This window comes from Martes martes, assembly GCF_963455335.1.
Source record: "Martes martes genome assembly, chromosome: 1".
NCBI classification, from domain to species: domain Eukaryota; kingdom Metazoa; phylum Chordata; class Mammalia; order Carnivora; family Mustelidae; genus Martes; species Martes martes.
Window position 1 is genome coordinate 217246226 of NC_137888.1, and position 12915 is coordinate 217259140.

At 62.5% G+C, this 12915-nt stretch overlaps 2 protein-coding genes across 2 annotated transcripts; both read right to left on the bottom strand.

The window, feature by feature from the left end:
* Positions 1-543: 543 nt before the first annotated feature.
* Positions 544-7396, bottom strand: TPGS1 (tubulin polyglutamylase complex subunit 1). The gene is made up of 2 exons (XM_080801463.1): positions 6965-7396; positions 544-1367 (listed from the first exon to the last, which is right to left on the bottom strand). Exons 1-2 carry the CDS (start codon positions 7300-7302, stop codon positions 830-832), a joined length of 876 nt encoding a protein of 291 aa, XP_080657589.1. The 5' UTR covers positions 7303-7396; the 3' UTR covers positions 544-829.
* Positions 7397-8669: 1273 nt separating this feature from the next.
* MADCAM1 (mucosal vascular addressin cell adhesion molecule 1) lies at positions 8670-12686 on the bottom strand (the record flags this gene model as incomplete). Its single annotated transcript, XM_080823495.1, has 5 exons — positions 8670-8779; positions 9425-9835; positions 11436-11759; positions 12146-12418; positions 12626-12686. The coding sequence occupies 5 exons, from the start codon at positions 12684-12686 to the stop codon at positions 8670-8672; spliced, it is 1179 nt and encodes a 392-aa protein (XP_080679621.1).
* Between the last annotated feature and the right edge of the window lie 229 nt (positions 12687-12915).

Genomic DNA, 12915 nt, shown 5'->3' on the forward strand with positions numbered 1-12915 from the left:
CCAAGTCCAAGGAAAGGGAATGCAGATTCCACATCTTGACCCCCCTTCCGCGGGGGAGTGGGGAGAGTTCTGCAGGAGCGTGTGGGAACAGGAGCCTTGCTGGGGTTGTTTTTGGAAAACAGTAGCCACAGCTCCCCGGCTCCCTGATGGCCTGGCCTGTGCCGGGGGAGGTAGGTACTGGGAAATGGAGAGAGGAGGTCCTTGCCAGCAGCGGCTTGTAAGACCTCGCAGTGCTCGCACGTTGGCCATTTCCACCATCACGGCCACAACGACCTGCTCAGCTGACCTCTTCCTTTGACAGCCGGGGACCCTGAGGCCCAGGCTGCAGGCTGCAAGCAATTGGCTGGGGCACTCGTGGAAAGCAGGGCCTCCTGGGCTCCAGGGGTGTGGGTCCTGGGCACCTCACTGGGCACCCGGTTGCCCTCTACTTCCATAAAGCGGAGTCCAGGGGCGCCCCGGCGTTCCCAGGTGGCCAGCCTTGCCTCCAGGCAGCACTGGACGTGCTGGACGGAGAAGCATTTCAGCAGACATGAGCATGGGTAGGGGAGCACACACACTCCAGGTCAGCCTGGAGAACAGACTTTATTACTGTTGAGAGGGGACTTTGTGGGGCTGTGCCCACTTCCTGGGACCCGCGGCCTCCCCTCTGAAGGGGCTGGGCACGAGTCCAGGCTGGAAGGTGGGGGTGGGAGGACTCCCTGCACCCCCCGCACACAGGGACCCTCTGGTCCTGGTCCCAGACCCGTGTTCCGCCCAGGAGCAGGTGGCGTCGGCCTCGCACAGCCCCCAGCTGTGTGGGTGGAGGAGGGGCATGTAAGGTGTGCGTGGCTCAGGCCACCGGCTTGACCTTGGCGATGAAGAGGGCAGCAGCCTTCTCCAGGAATTCCTCCCGGGTCATCGGGGAGCCGGGCCGCCGGGCCCCCAGCGCGCGGTCCATGGCCAGTGCCAGGCTGTCGGGGCCCAGGCGTGAGCCAGCCTCCAGGTAGCGGGAGGGTGCGGCGGCTGCGTCACTGGCCTGCAGGGCCCCCTCCAGGGTGTCCAGCACGGCCTGGCCCACGCGCCGGTCAGCCACAGCCAGGGTGGGGTCCTCCAGCAGCTGGTAGAGGGCGCCGGCCCGTGCCACGAACTCCAGCAGCACGAAGCAGGTGAGCATGCCTGCGCGGAAGACGTCCAGCGGCACCGCCTCGTGGTCCCGGCACTGGATCTTGTGCAGCAGGGGCGCCACCACCTCCTCGGGGGCCTCCCCGTCCCGGCAGATGCGTTTGAGCAGCTCACTGTAGGTGCGCCCGTCCAGCCCCGGCTTCTTCTTGCGCCCGCTGGCGCTCAGGCACTCGTAGGCCACGCTGACGTTGTTGTTGAAGGCTGTCCTGTAGGAGGACGGGAGCATTGGGCCAGCTGGGCAGAGCCCAGGACCGCCCACGGCCCCCTCCCCCGCCCGCCAGCCCCAGCTGCCTGTCCCCTCCTGTCTTCCTCCAGCAAACCAGGCGTGGTCCAGCCCCAGGACCTTTGCAAAGGCCGAGTCCTTTGGGTGGTGTGCCCTTCCCCCACGTCTCCCCATGGCTCCTCCAGCTCCTCCGACTCTATGCTCAAGTGTCCCCTTTTCAGGGCCCCCCACCCCCTCTTTATCTTCAGGGCAGTTACCACCATCTGACTTAATGTAAGACGTCCTCGTGATGAAGTTTCATGTCTTTCGGAACGTCAGCCCACGAGCCCACGTCAGGGAGTTTCTGTACAGCTCCCAGTGCCCCAAACATGGTGTGGCACGCGGCAGGTCCTCTCTACACATCTGCGGAGTTGGACAATGGGACTGCCCTCCGACAAGGCCACTTACACTTACGGGGTGGGGGGCACTCCTGGCCTTTAAATGTACGTTACTTCATGCTCCCACAGTCCCACAGCCCGGGAGTCAGCAAGCTACACCCATGGGTCGTATCTGGCCCATTGCCCATTTTGTAGATAACGTTTCTTTGGCACGTGGCCTCATCCAGCCACTGACATGCAGCCTGTGGTTGCTTTCTTGCTGCAAAGGCGGAGCTGAGTGGCTGCAACAGGGACCCGACTCACGAAACTGAAACTACGTCCCGTTCTTGTCTGGGAGAGTCTGCCTGCCTGCCATCGGCTGTGAGGCGGGCACGACTCTGCCCCACGATGTGCCCGTGGCCCCAGGACGTGGCTGTGCTGTGCCATGAGCCTCACGAGCAGACGCAGGGAGCACAGATGTTAAGCGTGGGCTGCACAATGAGCCTGGGGGGCTGATCAGTCCCGTGTCTCACTCCCTCACTGGACTGGTGGCCCTTCAGCATTTCTACCATGACCCCTAGGGAGAGAAGGCACACTGCGGCTCTGTTTGCCTCCTGTGTGACCCAGGAATCCTGCCTCATCTTCCTGTGGGCCGGCAGGCCGGGGGCCCTATCTGTGCTGGGCTGCCCCGGGTGGGGCTGCTGCGTGTGCAACCGCCTCCCAGAAGTCCGAGAACAGGAGCCTGGGGAGCCTCCCTTCCAGCTGGGGCTGCACCCTCGGTCCGTCTGGCTATGAACTTCTTTCTCTTCTCGTCGTTGGGCCCTCATGATGTGCTGGGACTTGTGGTCCCTGAGACCAGTGCCGTGAAGTGCGAAGGATGCCAGATGCCGCCTCACGCTCCCGTGACCTCCGTCACCGTCACCGCATTAGCAGGCTGAGGCCTTGAACTGAGGTTAAAGCTCCTCCCCAGGAAGGGTGGGAGGTCTGCTGTGAACAAGCGCGGCGGTCACTAGGGCCTCTGTCCGCTGCCCATCCCTGCCTAACAAGCCACCCCCAGCCCAGCAGCCTCAGATGGCAGCAGATGGCAGCAGTGTGCCCGGCGGTGTGGGTCTGGAACTCGGCCGCGGCTCAGGGTCTGCCCACCTTCTGAAGGTGCACATGCCTGGGCCTCGGTCCGAGCCCTGGGCGTGACGGCCAAGCCCCAGGACAGGAGACAGAGACCGCAGCCTGCCACACTGCCCTGCCCAATGGGGGTGCAGGCTGCCCCGTTTGGTGTGGGCGGGGAGGGCCCAGTGGCCCCCTGAAGACCGGCCACCCCTCGAGGGGAGGATGGACCACAAGACTCGACTCTGCCGAGAGGTGGGCGTGGAAGCCACACATGGTCCACTTCCAAGGCAAGTTCTGAGCCGTCCGCCGCCCGTGGCCATGCTAGGGCACACTCCTGGCAAGTGCATGAACGCACCCCTGTGGCCTCTGGCCCCGGGTGTGGGCAGCAGTCCTTTGTGTCGGGGCCACTGAAGTCCCAGAGCTGTGGCTGCCACGTGACGCAGCTTGTCCCCATGCGACCACGGTCCACGATTCATCTGACTCTGGGCCGTGACGCCTCCTCTCCAGCAGCCTGGCGCGCCCCCTACAGGGACGAATTCCCTCCTCCCTAGAGGCTGGGGCCAGACAGCAAGACCCTGGTGCCGTGTGGTTCCCGTGTACACCGAGCGCCCTCTGGGAGCACAGCTCTGTCCCCAGCTCCCACCTGGCCCCACCCTTGGGTTCTGGTCACTCGAGAGCGAGGGTCCCCGTTCCTGCCTCTCAGGGTTCTCAAGGGCCAAGTGCCTAGCACAGGGCCTGGCACGCGGAAGGGTCCCTGCATCCTCAGCGTTAGCTGCCACCAGGGCGGGCCTCAGCAGGCTGCCCACGACAGTCCCGGCCTCGGGGGGCAGGCAGACGCGCAGAGGGGTAATCACAGCTCCACGAGGTGGGAGCTGGAGGGCAAGACGCTGAGGAAGGTGACTCCCGACCGCTGGCCGGTGTCCAAAGTCCCCCGGGGACTCCCACGCCACTCCCAGCAGCCGCCAGGGGGCACCCGCTCTGTCTGCCGGGTCGTGGTGCTCTGGGACTTGTCTTCCGTTTGTGATGCGGAGACAGGGCTGGCACCCCCACCCATAACACTAGAGCCTGAGTATTTGGTTACATAATACCTGTGTGAGTGTGCACAGAACACTTCTGGAATGAGACACGGAAACTATTCCCTTTACACCAGGGGCCCTCCACGGGGCTGTCCCCGGGCGACTCCCGGTGAGGTCTGGGTGCACTTCTGGGTTTCACCCCTGGGTGGGCGGAGGCCAGGGAGGCCGCTCAGCACCCCGCGGTGCCCGAAAGGAACCCGGACTCGGTGGTGCCCTTGGAGGGAGGTTTTCCCAGGTCCCTGGGGGCCTGCGGAGGAAGGCACTCCCGCAATGGGGAGGCTCAGAGGCCTCGGGGCTGGGGGGGCCGCACCGTCCAGATCGCACGCTGGCTCTGCCCCCTGGCGGCCATGCGGCTCTCAGCAAGTCTCACAAACTCGGTGTTTACGTCCTTGGGGCCTTGAGGCTGGCAGGGGGTAGCCCACTGGACCCTGGGCCACCACCTCCCAGAGGACAACACTTCTGATCCGCGCGCAGAGAAGGGGGTTTTGGAGGACTTCTCTCTGGATCCTGCGTGCCGATGAGATGCTCAAGAACAGTCCTGAGATGGCCCAGGCAGCCACTCCATGTCAGAGGAGAACCTGCTTCCCACATTGGCCAGGCCTCGCTTCTGCTGTTGGCCCCTTGGGCTAGGTCCAGGGGCTCCTGATGGGGCCCCTGTCTGCTGAGCTGGCCCCTGGCTCTGTCTCTGGGGATAGCAGGGAAGTGCAGGGGCTCAGGCATCACTGCCCCTAGCGCTGCCGCTCCCAGGTTCACTCCACCCTCCGCAGCCCTGCAGCTCCAAAGTGCCTCCAGCCGACGGCTCCAACACCCATGCAGGGCAGTGAGACCTGTCCCCCCAAGATGCATGTCTCTCTGGAACCTGTGAGGATGACCTTATTCGGAAACAGGGTCTTTGCGGGTGTCATTTGTCCAGGATGTAGAGATGAGGTAGCCCTAAATCCAAGTGTCCTTAGAAGAGAAAGAAAAAGACAGAGACACAGAGGAGGACACTGGGGCGATGTGGCCACAGGCTGAGGGACACCTGGAGCCCTGGGAGCTGGGAGAGGCAGGAGGGACCCTCCCCTAATTTCTACATCCAATAGGGACTTGAACTTCAAACCGTGAGATCAAGAGTTGCTCTACCCACTCTGTCAGCCAGGCGCCCCACATTTTTGTTGCTTTAAGCCACCGAGTTCGTGGTCATTTGTTACAGCAGTCACAGGAAATGAATACAGCTCTCCTGGCCCTAAGTCCAACAGACACTTGTCAGCTCACATCTATGGGCTACTGGACAGAGGACTGCTGCCAGCCCACAAGGTGCCTCTGTGTGAATTAGGAAGAAACTCCACAAAAAACCTTCATAGAGGGGCACCTGGGTGGCTCAGTCGTTAGGTGTCTGCCTTTGGCTCGGATAGAGCCCTGCATCGGGCTCCCTGCTTGCCAGGAAGCCTGCTTCTCCCTCTCCCACTCCCCCTGCCTGTGTTCACTCTCTTGCTGTGTCTCTCTCTATCAAATAAATAAATAAAATCTAAAAAACAAACAAGCATACAAACAAAAAAACCTTCACAGACATATCTTTGTTTGTGACTGTCTATAGGTGAGCGGCTTGTGCGATGAGTGGCTTGTGCAGTGTTTGGCCTGAACAACTGTACATGGTGGCCTGGCCACTGATGCCTTTTCCCCTTTGGAAGACATCCGCGATGACATTCTCTTCTAGTCCCCTCCTTCATGTCTGGTCATGCTTTTTTATGGATTCTCCAAGGCTGGGGCTCCTCAGGATTGGGTCCTGGGCTCTTCTCAGTTCTCCTGAGGCCTTCACAACCCCTCCTGGCTGACAATCTCCTGTCCCACTTGCAGACCCACCTGCCCATACTCCAGCTGCAAGGTTCTCCCCGCCGCCTTACAAGTCCCCAAGCAACCCTGGAAACTTCCCCCCAAATCAGTGACCTCCCGCCTCAGTGGACAGCCCCACGGATGGCCTAGGGCTGTCTCTGTATACTTTCTTCCCACCCTTGCCCCTGCAAACCCAGCAACTTGGGACTTCAGAGCACATGGATACTCTGCTTAGATGCCCGCCCTCCATCCCCCTTCCCATACCTGGGATCCCTCCCCAGCTTCCCAGTGCTGTCCTTTATGGCCTGTACCTGTGACTCTCTTGGGAGGGCTGCCCAAAGGTAGGCAGGTGCTGGAAGCAGGGTGGGGGGGGGCAGAATCCCCTGGTGACCAGGCTGGAACATTCCCTTGCCTGGTTTCCTCTCCCTTCCTGGGTTCTCCTGGGAGCACTCCCTTATAAATTACCCACACATGAATGCTGCCTCAGGTTCTGCTTCTGGGGACCCCTCCCCACCAGCCAGTCCCAGGGCACCCACATCCAGTCATGACTGCACATGCTTGGCGTTGTTCTGAAAGCTCCTCAATCCATCTGATGTGGATCGTTTGTTCAATACACATCCCTCAATCACCTTTCGTGGGCTTAGAACTGATGGGGGGGGGCACGTGGGCGGGGGGGGGGAGGCGCCATCCCCCATCATGCTTCAGCCCCGGGAAGGCCGAGGAGCCTGTGGGTCCCACAGTGCAGCTGCACGGCCTCCAGGCCAGGGCACCTGCCCGCCTAGTCCCTGCAGCCCCTTTCCTGTGCGTGCGGCTGGCCTCCTCCTGGACGGCCCGCCTGCCCGCTGGGAGCTGCCTCCGGGGGTACGGGCCTCGGGTGACTGAGCTGTTCTCAGTGTCCACGGCCCTGCCCTGTAACACCCACTTTCTGGCTTCATGGGTGGGCATGCAGCGACGCCAGCAACGAGGCATTTAGCAAAACCTAGTTTGGAAGGAGCCGGCTCGGAGGACTAGCTCTGTGGCTCTGGGTCCTCTCTGGGCTCCGTGATTTTCTAACAGCGGGGCGGGCTGGAGGGGAAACGGCACCTGCAGAAAGGCATCCCCAAAGCCGGAGCGCCCGCGGCCGGGGTCCACCGGGCGCCAGGAGGACTCCCGGGCCCAGCTCGTCCGCAGGCGGCCCCCCGCCCCCGCCGCGGCCCCCCGGCCCCGCCCCGGCCCGCCCCGGCCCGCACCTCTGGGAATGGTGAGCCAGGCGAAGGTGCCACAGCGCGCGGCCCAGGCGCTGCTGCTGCAGCAGGAGCTGGCCCGGGGGCTCCCCGGCGCCGCCGTTCGCAGGCGAGCGCAGGCCCATGTTCTCGAAGTAGTGCGCCAGGAAGGCGATCGGCTCCTCGGGCCGCGCCTCCAGCACCTTCAGCAGGGCCGCGCGCAGCATCTCCGTCACGCCGACCTGCCGCAGGAAGTCCTCCTCACTCTCGGCCGTTGCTGCTGCGCGGGACACGGCCGGCCGGCCGCTGTCGGTGAAACCGGCCACCGGAGCCACTGCCGGCCGCCGCTTCTCCACTGCCGCCATCTTCGGTGAGGGCCGCGGGACCGGAAGCGCCGCCGTATTCCACAGTGCGCGGGCGCCTCGGGGCGGCCATCTTGGCTAAGGGCGGAAGGCGCCCGGATCCCGCCGGAAGACTCTGGCAAGTAAGTAGAACAGGCCACCTCCCACCCCGCCCTAGGTTCTAATCGGCACCCTTTCTCCGGGTTCCTCTTCGCACGTGCCGGTTGGCTCTCCAGGCTCAAGCCCGGAACCTGAGTTTGCCAGGCTCCAAGATGGCTCTTCAGGAAGGGCATGGTGTTTGGCCTGAAGCCGGATCGCCTGCCATCTTGCTGGCGGGCGAGTCCCTCATTAGCGTGGTCCCCTGGCAACCAGTCTCCGTGGCGATCTGGGAAGCCCGGCGGAGCGCGCGCGGGGACTGCCCCGCCTCCGCGACGGAGCGCCGACCCCGCTCCGCTTTCCGATTTTCCTCTGGCCTTTGTGCACCGTCAGGCCTTCAGCCCGGCCCAACCTGCCTCTGAGTTTACGGCTCACCCCGGTGGGGGAGGTCTCCTCTCCCCGCCCGCCGCCCGCCAGGCTGAGCTAGGGGGGCGGCTCGCCGCACGGGTGACCGCCCGAGGACCCCCGGCCCCCGTCCCGCGCTGTCCCCTCTCCTCCGCACCCGAGGGATCTTTCTCGCACCGCAGCCTCTGCCGCTCTGAACTCTCCCGTAGCGCCCCAGTGCCCGCGGGCGGAACCCCAGCGTGGACAGCCCTTCATCTGCTGATGGGACTCCCAGCCCCTCCTCGCCTCTCCCCCACCCGACCGACTCGGCCCCCAGGCCACCCCAGAGAGAGAACGTAGCCTTTAACAAGCGGCTTCGGTGGCCGCGCTGTCCGCCTCTCCCCCACCGCCCGCCCCCTTGCCCCACTTCTTTTGAGGACTTCTGGTTATCCCTGAGGTGTTCTCCCTCCCGGGGAAAGGCACAGGCCTTTGTGTTCGCCCCACCCCAGGCAGAACCTGCGCTCCGTCTTTCCCTTTCCTCCAGCCCCGGTCAAGCTGGGGTCCGCGTCCTGTCCATCCTTCTCTCTCAGGGGAGTCGCCCAGTGCAGACGGTGAAATCCTTGTAACACCACAGAAACCCCTGAGGCAAACCAGATGCTCTTTATTCTCCAGCTCTGGTCCACTGGGGGGTGGGTCCTCAAGGCTCCCACTGGGGGGGAACTCAGAGGCTGGCCAGCAGGGTTAGGGGGTTGTGGTCAGCTCGGCCCCACGGAGGTCCGGAACCCTGCAGCCGTCCTCTGGCTGCAACTGTGTGGCAGGAAAGGCAGGCCACTTCAGGAGGGGCCCTGCCGGTCCCCCTCGGCCCAGTCCAGGTGGGGCAGGGGGCCCCAAGGGACTGGGGGGCTGGGTGGTCACTGGGCGGGCCTGCAGCGTTTCCGCAGCCGGTAGGCGAGGAATGCCAAGAAGAGCAGCCCCAGCACCGAGCTGCCGGTCCACAGGGCTGGGGGTGTCCTCTGGCAGCCTGGAGAAGGAAGCGTCAGGAGCCGTGAGCACCTGGGTGCAGGTGTGGGGGAGCAGCTCAGCAGAATCCGCTAGGGGCTTCCCTATTTATCGAGTTCCCTGGGATTTTACAGAGGAATTCATGGTTTAGAGCATCTTTCGGAGTGTACAAAAACTGCCGAAATATCCAGACGACTCCAGAATGGATCTTTTGAAAGGTACATAGGACCTTTTGGTTGGAAGTGACATGGCCGCCCCCCATGCTGGCTAGTCTGAATGTCCCCTGCTATCCATGTAAATTACACACCACATGTTGACCAATTAGTTTTTTTTTTTTTTAAGAGAAAAGAATGTAAAATGTCTCATTTATACTTCTAAATGTGACTACCAGAGTATTTGAAATGACCTGAGTGGCTCTATTCTATTCCTATCCTACAGGCTGTTGTGGGGTGGAAAGGTCAGGGTTTACAGATCGCCGTGAAACGTAGTCTCTGAAATTTGGAGCCCTCACAGTGCCAAGTGATTGTCATCTTCCACCGTAAGGGAAGCCCACGGGACAGCTGGGGACACTGAATCTGAGCAGGCCCATTCCCTGTCTGCAGTCTTGATGCTGGGCTTCCCTCCCTCTGACGCTCCCCCAGACCCCTCCCGAGCCCCCAGAACTCACAGATCTCCGGGACCAGGTAGAGGCTGGCCATCTGTCCCCCTGGGTCCAGGCGACACTGAAACCAGCCCTCAGCGCAGCAGCTGGCCCAGGGCACGCTCAGCCAAGCCTGGGCCCCAGCCTCCTGCCTCTGGTAGGTGTCCAGACCCCCCGGGGCCTGAGTCCAGCCCACAACCACACCAGGGCCACAGAGTGCCTGACAAAGTAGCTCCAGACCCCCTGCGGCTGGAGACTGGCGGATCTCCGGGAAGCAGGGCCAGGTGGAGCTGTTCCCTGGTGGGGGTCCAGGACTCCCGGAGCTGCTGTTTCTGGGCGGGGGTCCAGGACTCCTGGAGCTGCTGGTGGAGCTCAGCTCTGGGGTGGCCTCGGGAGAGGTCTTGACAGGGGGCTCCGGGGAGGTCAGGCTGTGCAGGACTGGAAAACAGGGTGATGGGTTTCCTCCTGCCCCAGGCTCCCTCTTCTGTTCGTCTCTCCATTTAGACCACAGGGTTGGACCAGAAACGCTGAAGCCCCACCCTGGGCCACTTGGACAAACTGAAGGGTATCCCAGTGGGGAGGAGCGGGGTCAGGGTCTGCCTTGGTCCCCTCCCCACTCTGAGTGAGTTTCTGAAAGTCTGCGTTTCAGTTTCCTCAACTGTAGAGGGGGTGAGGACCACCCATCCTGGGAGCTGCCACGGAGACTGATCGGAGTGCAGGGTTGGTGAGTTCTGGACTTTACAAACTATAGGACTGGGAGGTGGGGGGAGGGGAAAGTGCTCCCTGGCAAATGGAAGGCGTGCTCCCTTCCTTGTGGTACAGATGGGGAGACTTTTGCTCTTTTGCTCCATCCCCACACCTGATGGCCCCAAGGACATTAACGTGAGTTTCATGGAGAAGGAATTTGTGCTTTTTTAGTGAGAGGCTGTCGGGGGCTTCATGATGTGAACAACACTTGTCCTATATTAGACGTTTGTTAAATTAATAATGTCTGACATGAACCGAGCACCTACTGGGTCCTCAGCCCCAAGTTAAATGTTTTCACTTGTTCATTCATTCAGAAAGTGGTTATTGTGCACCTGCTATGTGCTGGGCACTGTGGTCTCATCCATCCATCCATCCATCCATCCATCCAACCACACATCCATCCATCCATCCAACCATCCATCCAACCATCCATTCATCTATCCATCCAACCATCCATCCATCCGTCCATCCAGAACACGTGTTGAATACCTACTGTGCACTAGGCACTGTTTTAGTCACTGGGGACATAGCCATGAACCAGACATATTTCTTTCTCAGTGAAGCCAACAGTAGGGGATACAGAAAATGGAAAAAATGAGCAGAAAATGCAGGGTTTCAGATATTAAAAGTTGTCAAAAAACATACAACAGGAGAAAGGGCTCATGTGTGTGCATATGTGTGTGTCCACATCTTTGTGTAAGAGGCAGTAAGGACACGTTGACCCTTTAGACAGGTCGGAAGAAGCCTCACCAGGAAGGCGAGTGAGGGAGCAATGGACAGAGCTAGGGGAAGAGCATTCCCAGTGGAGGGTGGAATATATGCAAAGGTCCTGGGGCAGAACCAAGCCTAACCTCTTGGAGGAGCAGCTGGGAGGCTCATGTGACTGGAGCAGAGTGATGGGGGGAGAGGGAGAAGGTGAGGGCCGATGGTTCAGGGCCCTGTGGACATAGGAGGATTTGGGTTTTTACCCGGAGGGAGTTAGGAGCCCTGGAGGACTGTGAGCAAAGCAGGACAGGATCTCAGGGGGACTGCCACAGGGAGGGTGCTCAGTTAACCTATTGAACAGCTGAATAAACTCACGAGGAATATCATACTGGAGGCATTCGGGGCTCCCCTCTACTGTGGATATTGTGACCCATCTAGATGGGGACACGGTGGGGGTGGTGCGGAGCCAGGATTCCAGAAGAGCTCCTGGGCACCACTCATCAAGGCTCATAAGGAGCTGGGTGGGGGGACTTCACCTACTTCCTGGGGCACTGTGTGTAGGCTGGCCAGAACCCCAAAGACTCACCTGGAATGGCCCGCTGGTGACTCAGCCTCAGGCCAGGCAGGTTCATGGTTGCCCGGCAGTGGAGGGTGAGTGGGGTGGAGGTCTCCAGCGGGGGCAGCAGCCAGCGCTGTGTTACTCGGAGCAGCTGGTCCTCGCCCTGCTGGGGCTCCTCCTCCACATCCCAGTCCAGGGCCTGCACCCCCTCCAGTTCCTGGTCCCCCAGGAGCAGGGATAAGGAGAGAGCCTCAGGGTTGGCAGGTGTGACGTTATGGGCGGTGCAGGCCACCTCTTGGTCCCGCCTGGCCACCAGGGCTACTGGGGAGACAGTCAGCTGGTCTGGGAATGCTGTGGACAGAGGGTGTGGGGGGGGCGAGCCCATAGGGTCAGTCCTGGGCCCTGAGGAGGGGGCTTGGGGTGCGGCCAAGAGGTGAGTGGGGACTGCTGGTGCATGGGTTCCCCAGAAGACCCAGTGGCCACAGCTTGTGTATCTAGAACGTCAAAAGTATGGAGGACCGGTCCAGCGCAGAAAGAGTGGGGTCAGGTAGGGGGAGGGGGGTTGACGGGAGAGGAGGGAATGGGTTGCAGGGCGACTCAGCTGGAGCTGATGCAGTCTTTGGTGGGGGCGGCAATCCGGGAAGACTCCCAGGAAAAGGTGGTATTGTTTTGGAGGTAAAACAGGGCTGCTGGGCGGCCGGAATGTGCCCAGGCGGCGGGGAGGGGAGGAAGCTCACCGAACACCAGGAGCTTCACGGTCCGCAGCAAGGTGTCGGTCCCGCAGGAGCCCACGCACACGCGGGTGCCGGCCTCGGACAGGGAGGCGTTGTGCACCGAGAGGACGCTGCTGCGCGCGTCCGACCGCACGGTGCCCAGACTGGTGTCCAGGCCCCGCCACTGCACCATGGGGTTCCTGGGGTCGGCGCAGGCCAGCCGGCAGGTGAGCTGCTGCGACCCGCCCAAGGACACTGCCACCACGGAATCTGGAGGCTCCATGTCCAAGGACCCACCTGCGGGCAAACGGCGCTCTCAGCCCCGCCCCCGCCCCAGCCCCCCGCCCTCGGCCGGGCCTCTTCCGAGACCCCCTACCGTAGGGTCCTCCGCCCCTTCCCCCAGACTGCGCCCCGGCCCGCTGCGAGCCTTCCCTCGGCCCGAACCCCCCCCCCCCGCCCCGTCTCCTACGCTGGCGCCCGGACGGAGCCCCCTGCCCTGCTCACCCTGGGCTCGCTGGAGGAGCCCCAGGAAGACGGGAAACAGGAGGGCGAGACCCTGCTCCATGCTCGTCCCGGTTCTGTCCTCCGCTCGCCGGGCCGCGCCTTAAATAGTGGTGCCCCGGCTGCTCCCCGGGGCTTTCCCGGGGGCGTTTCCCGCCCTGACGCCCGACCCTGGAGGCGACAGAGGGGCTGCGGGCCAGGGTTGGCGGGACCCCGCGGCCAGGGTCAGGACAGACGGGGCGGGAAGACGGGAGCGGACTCCACTCCGAGAGACGGGAGGGTTGGAAGACGGG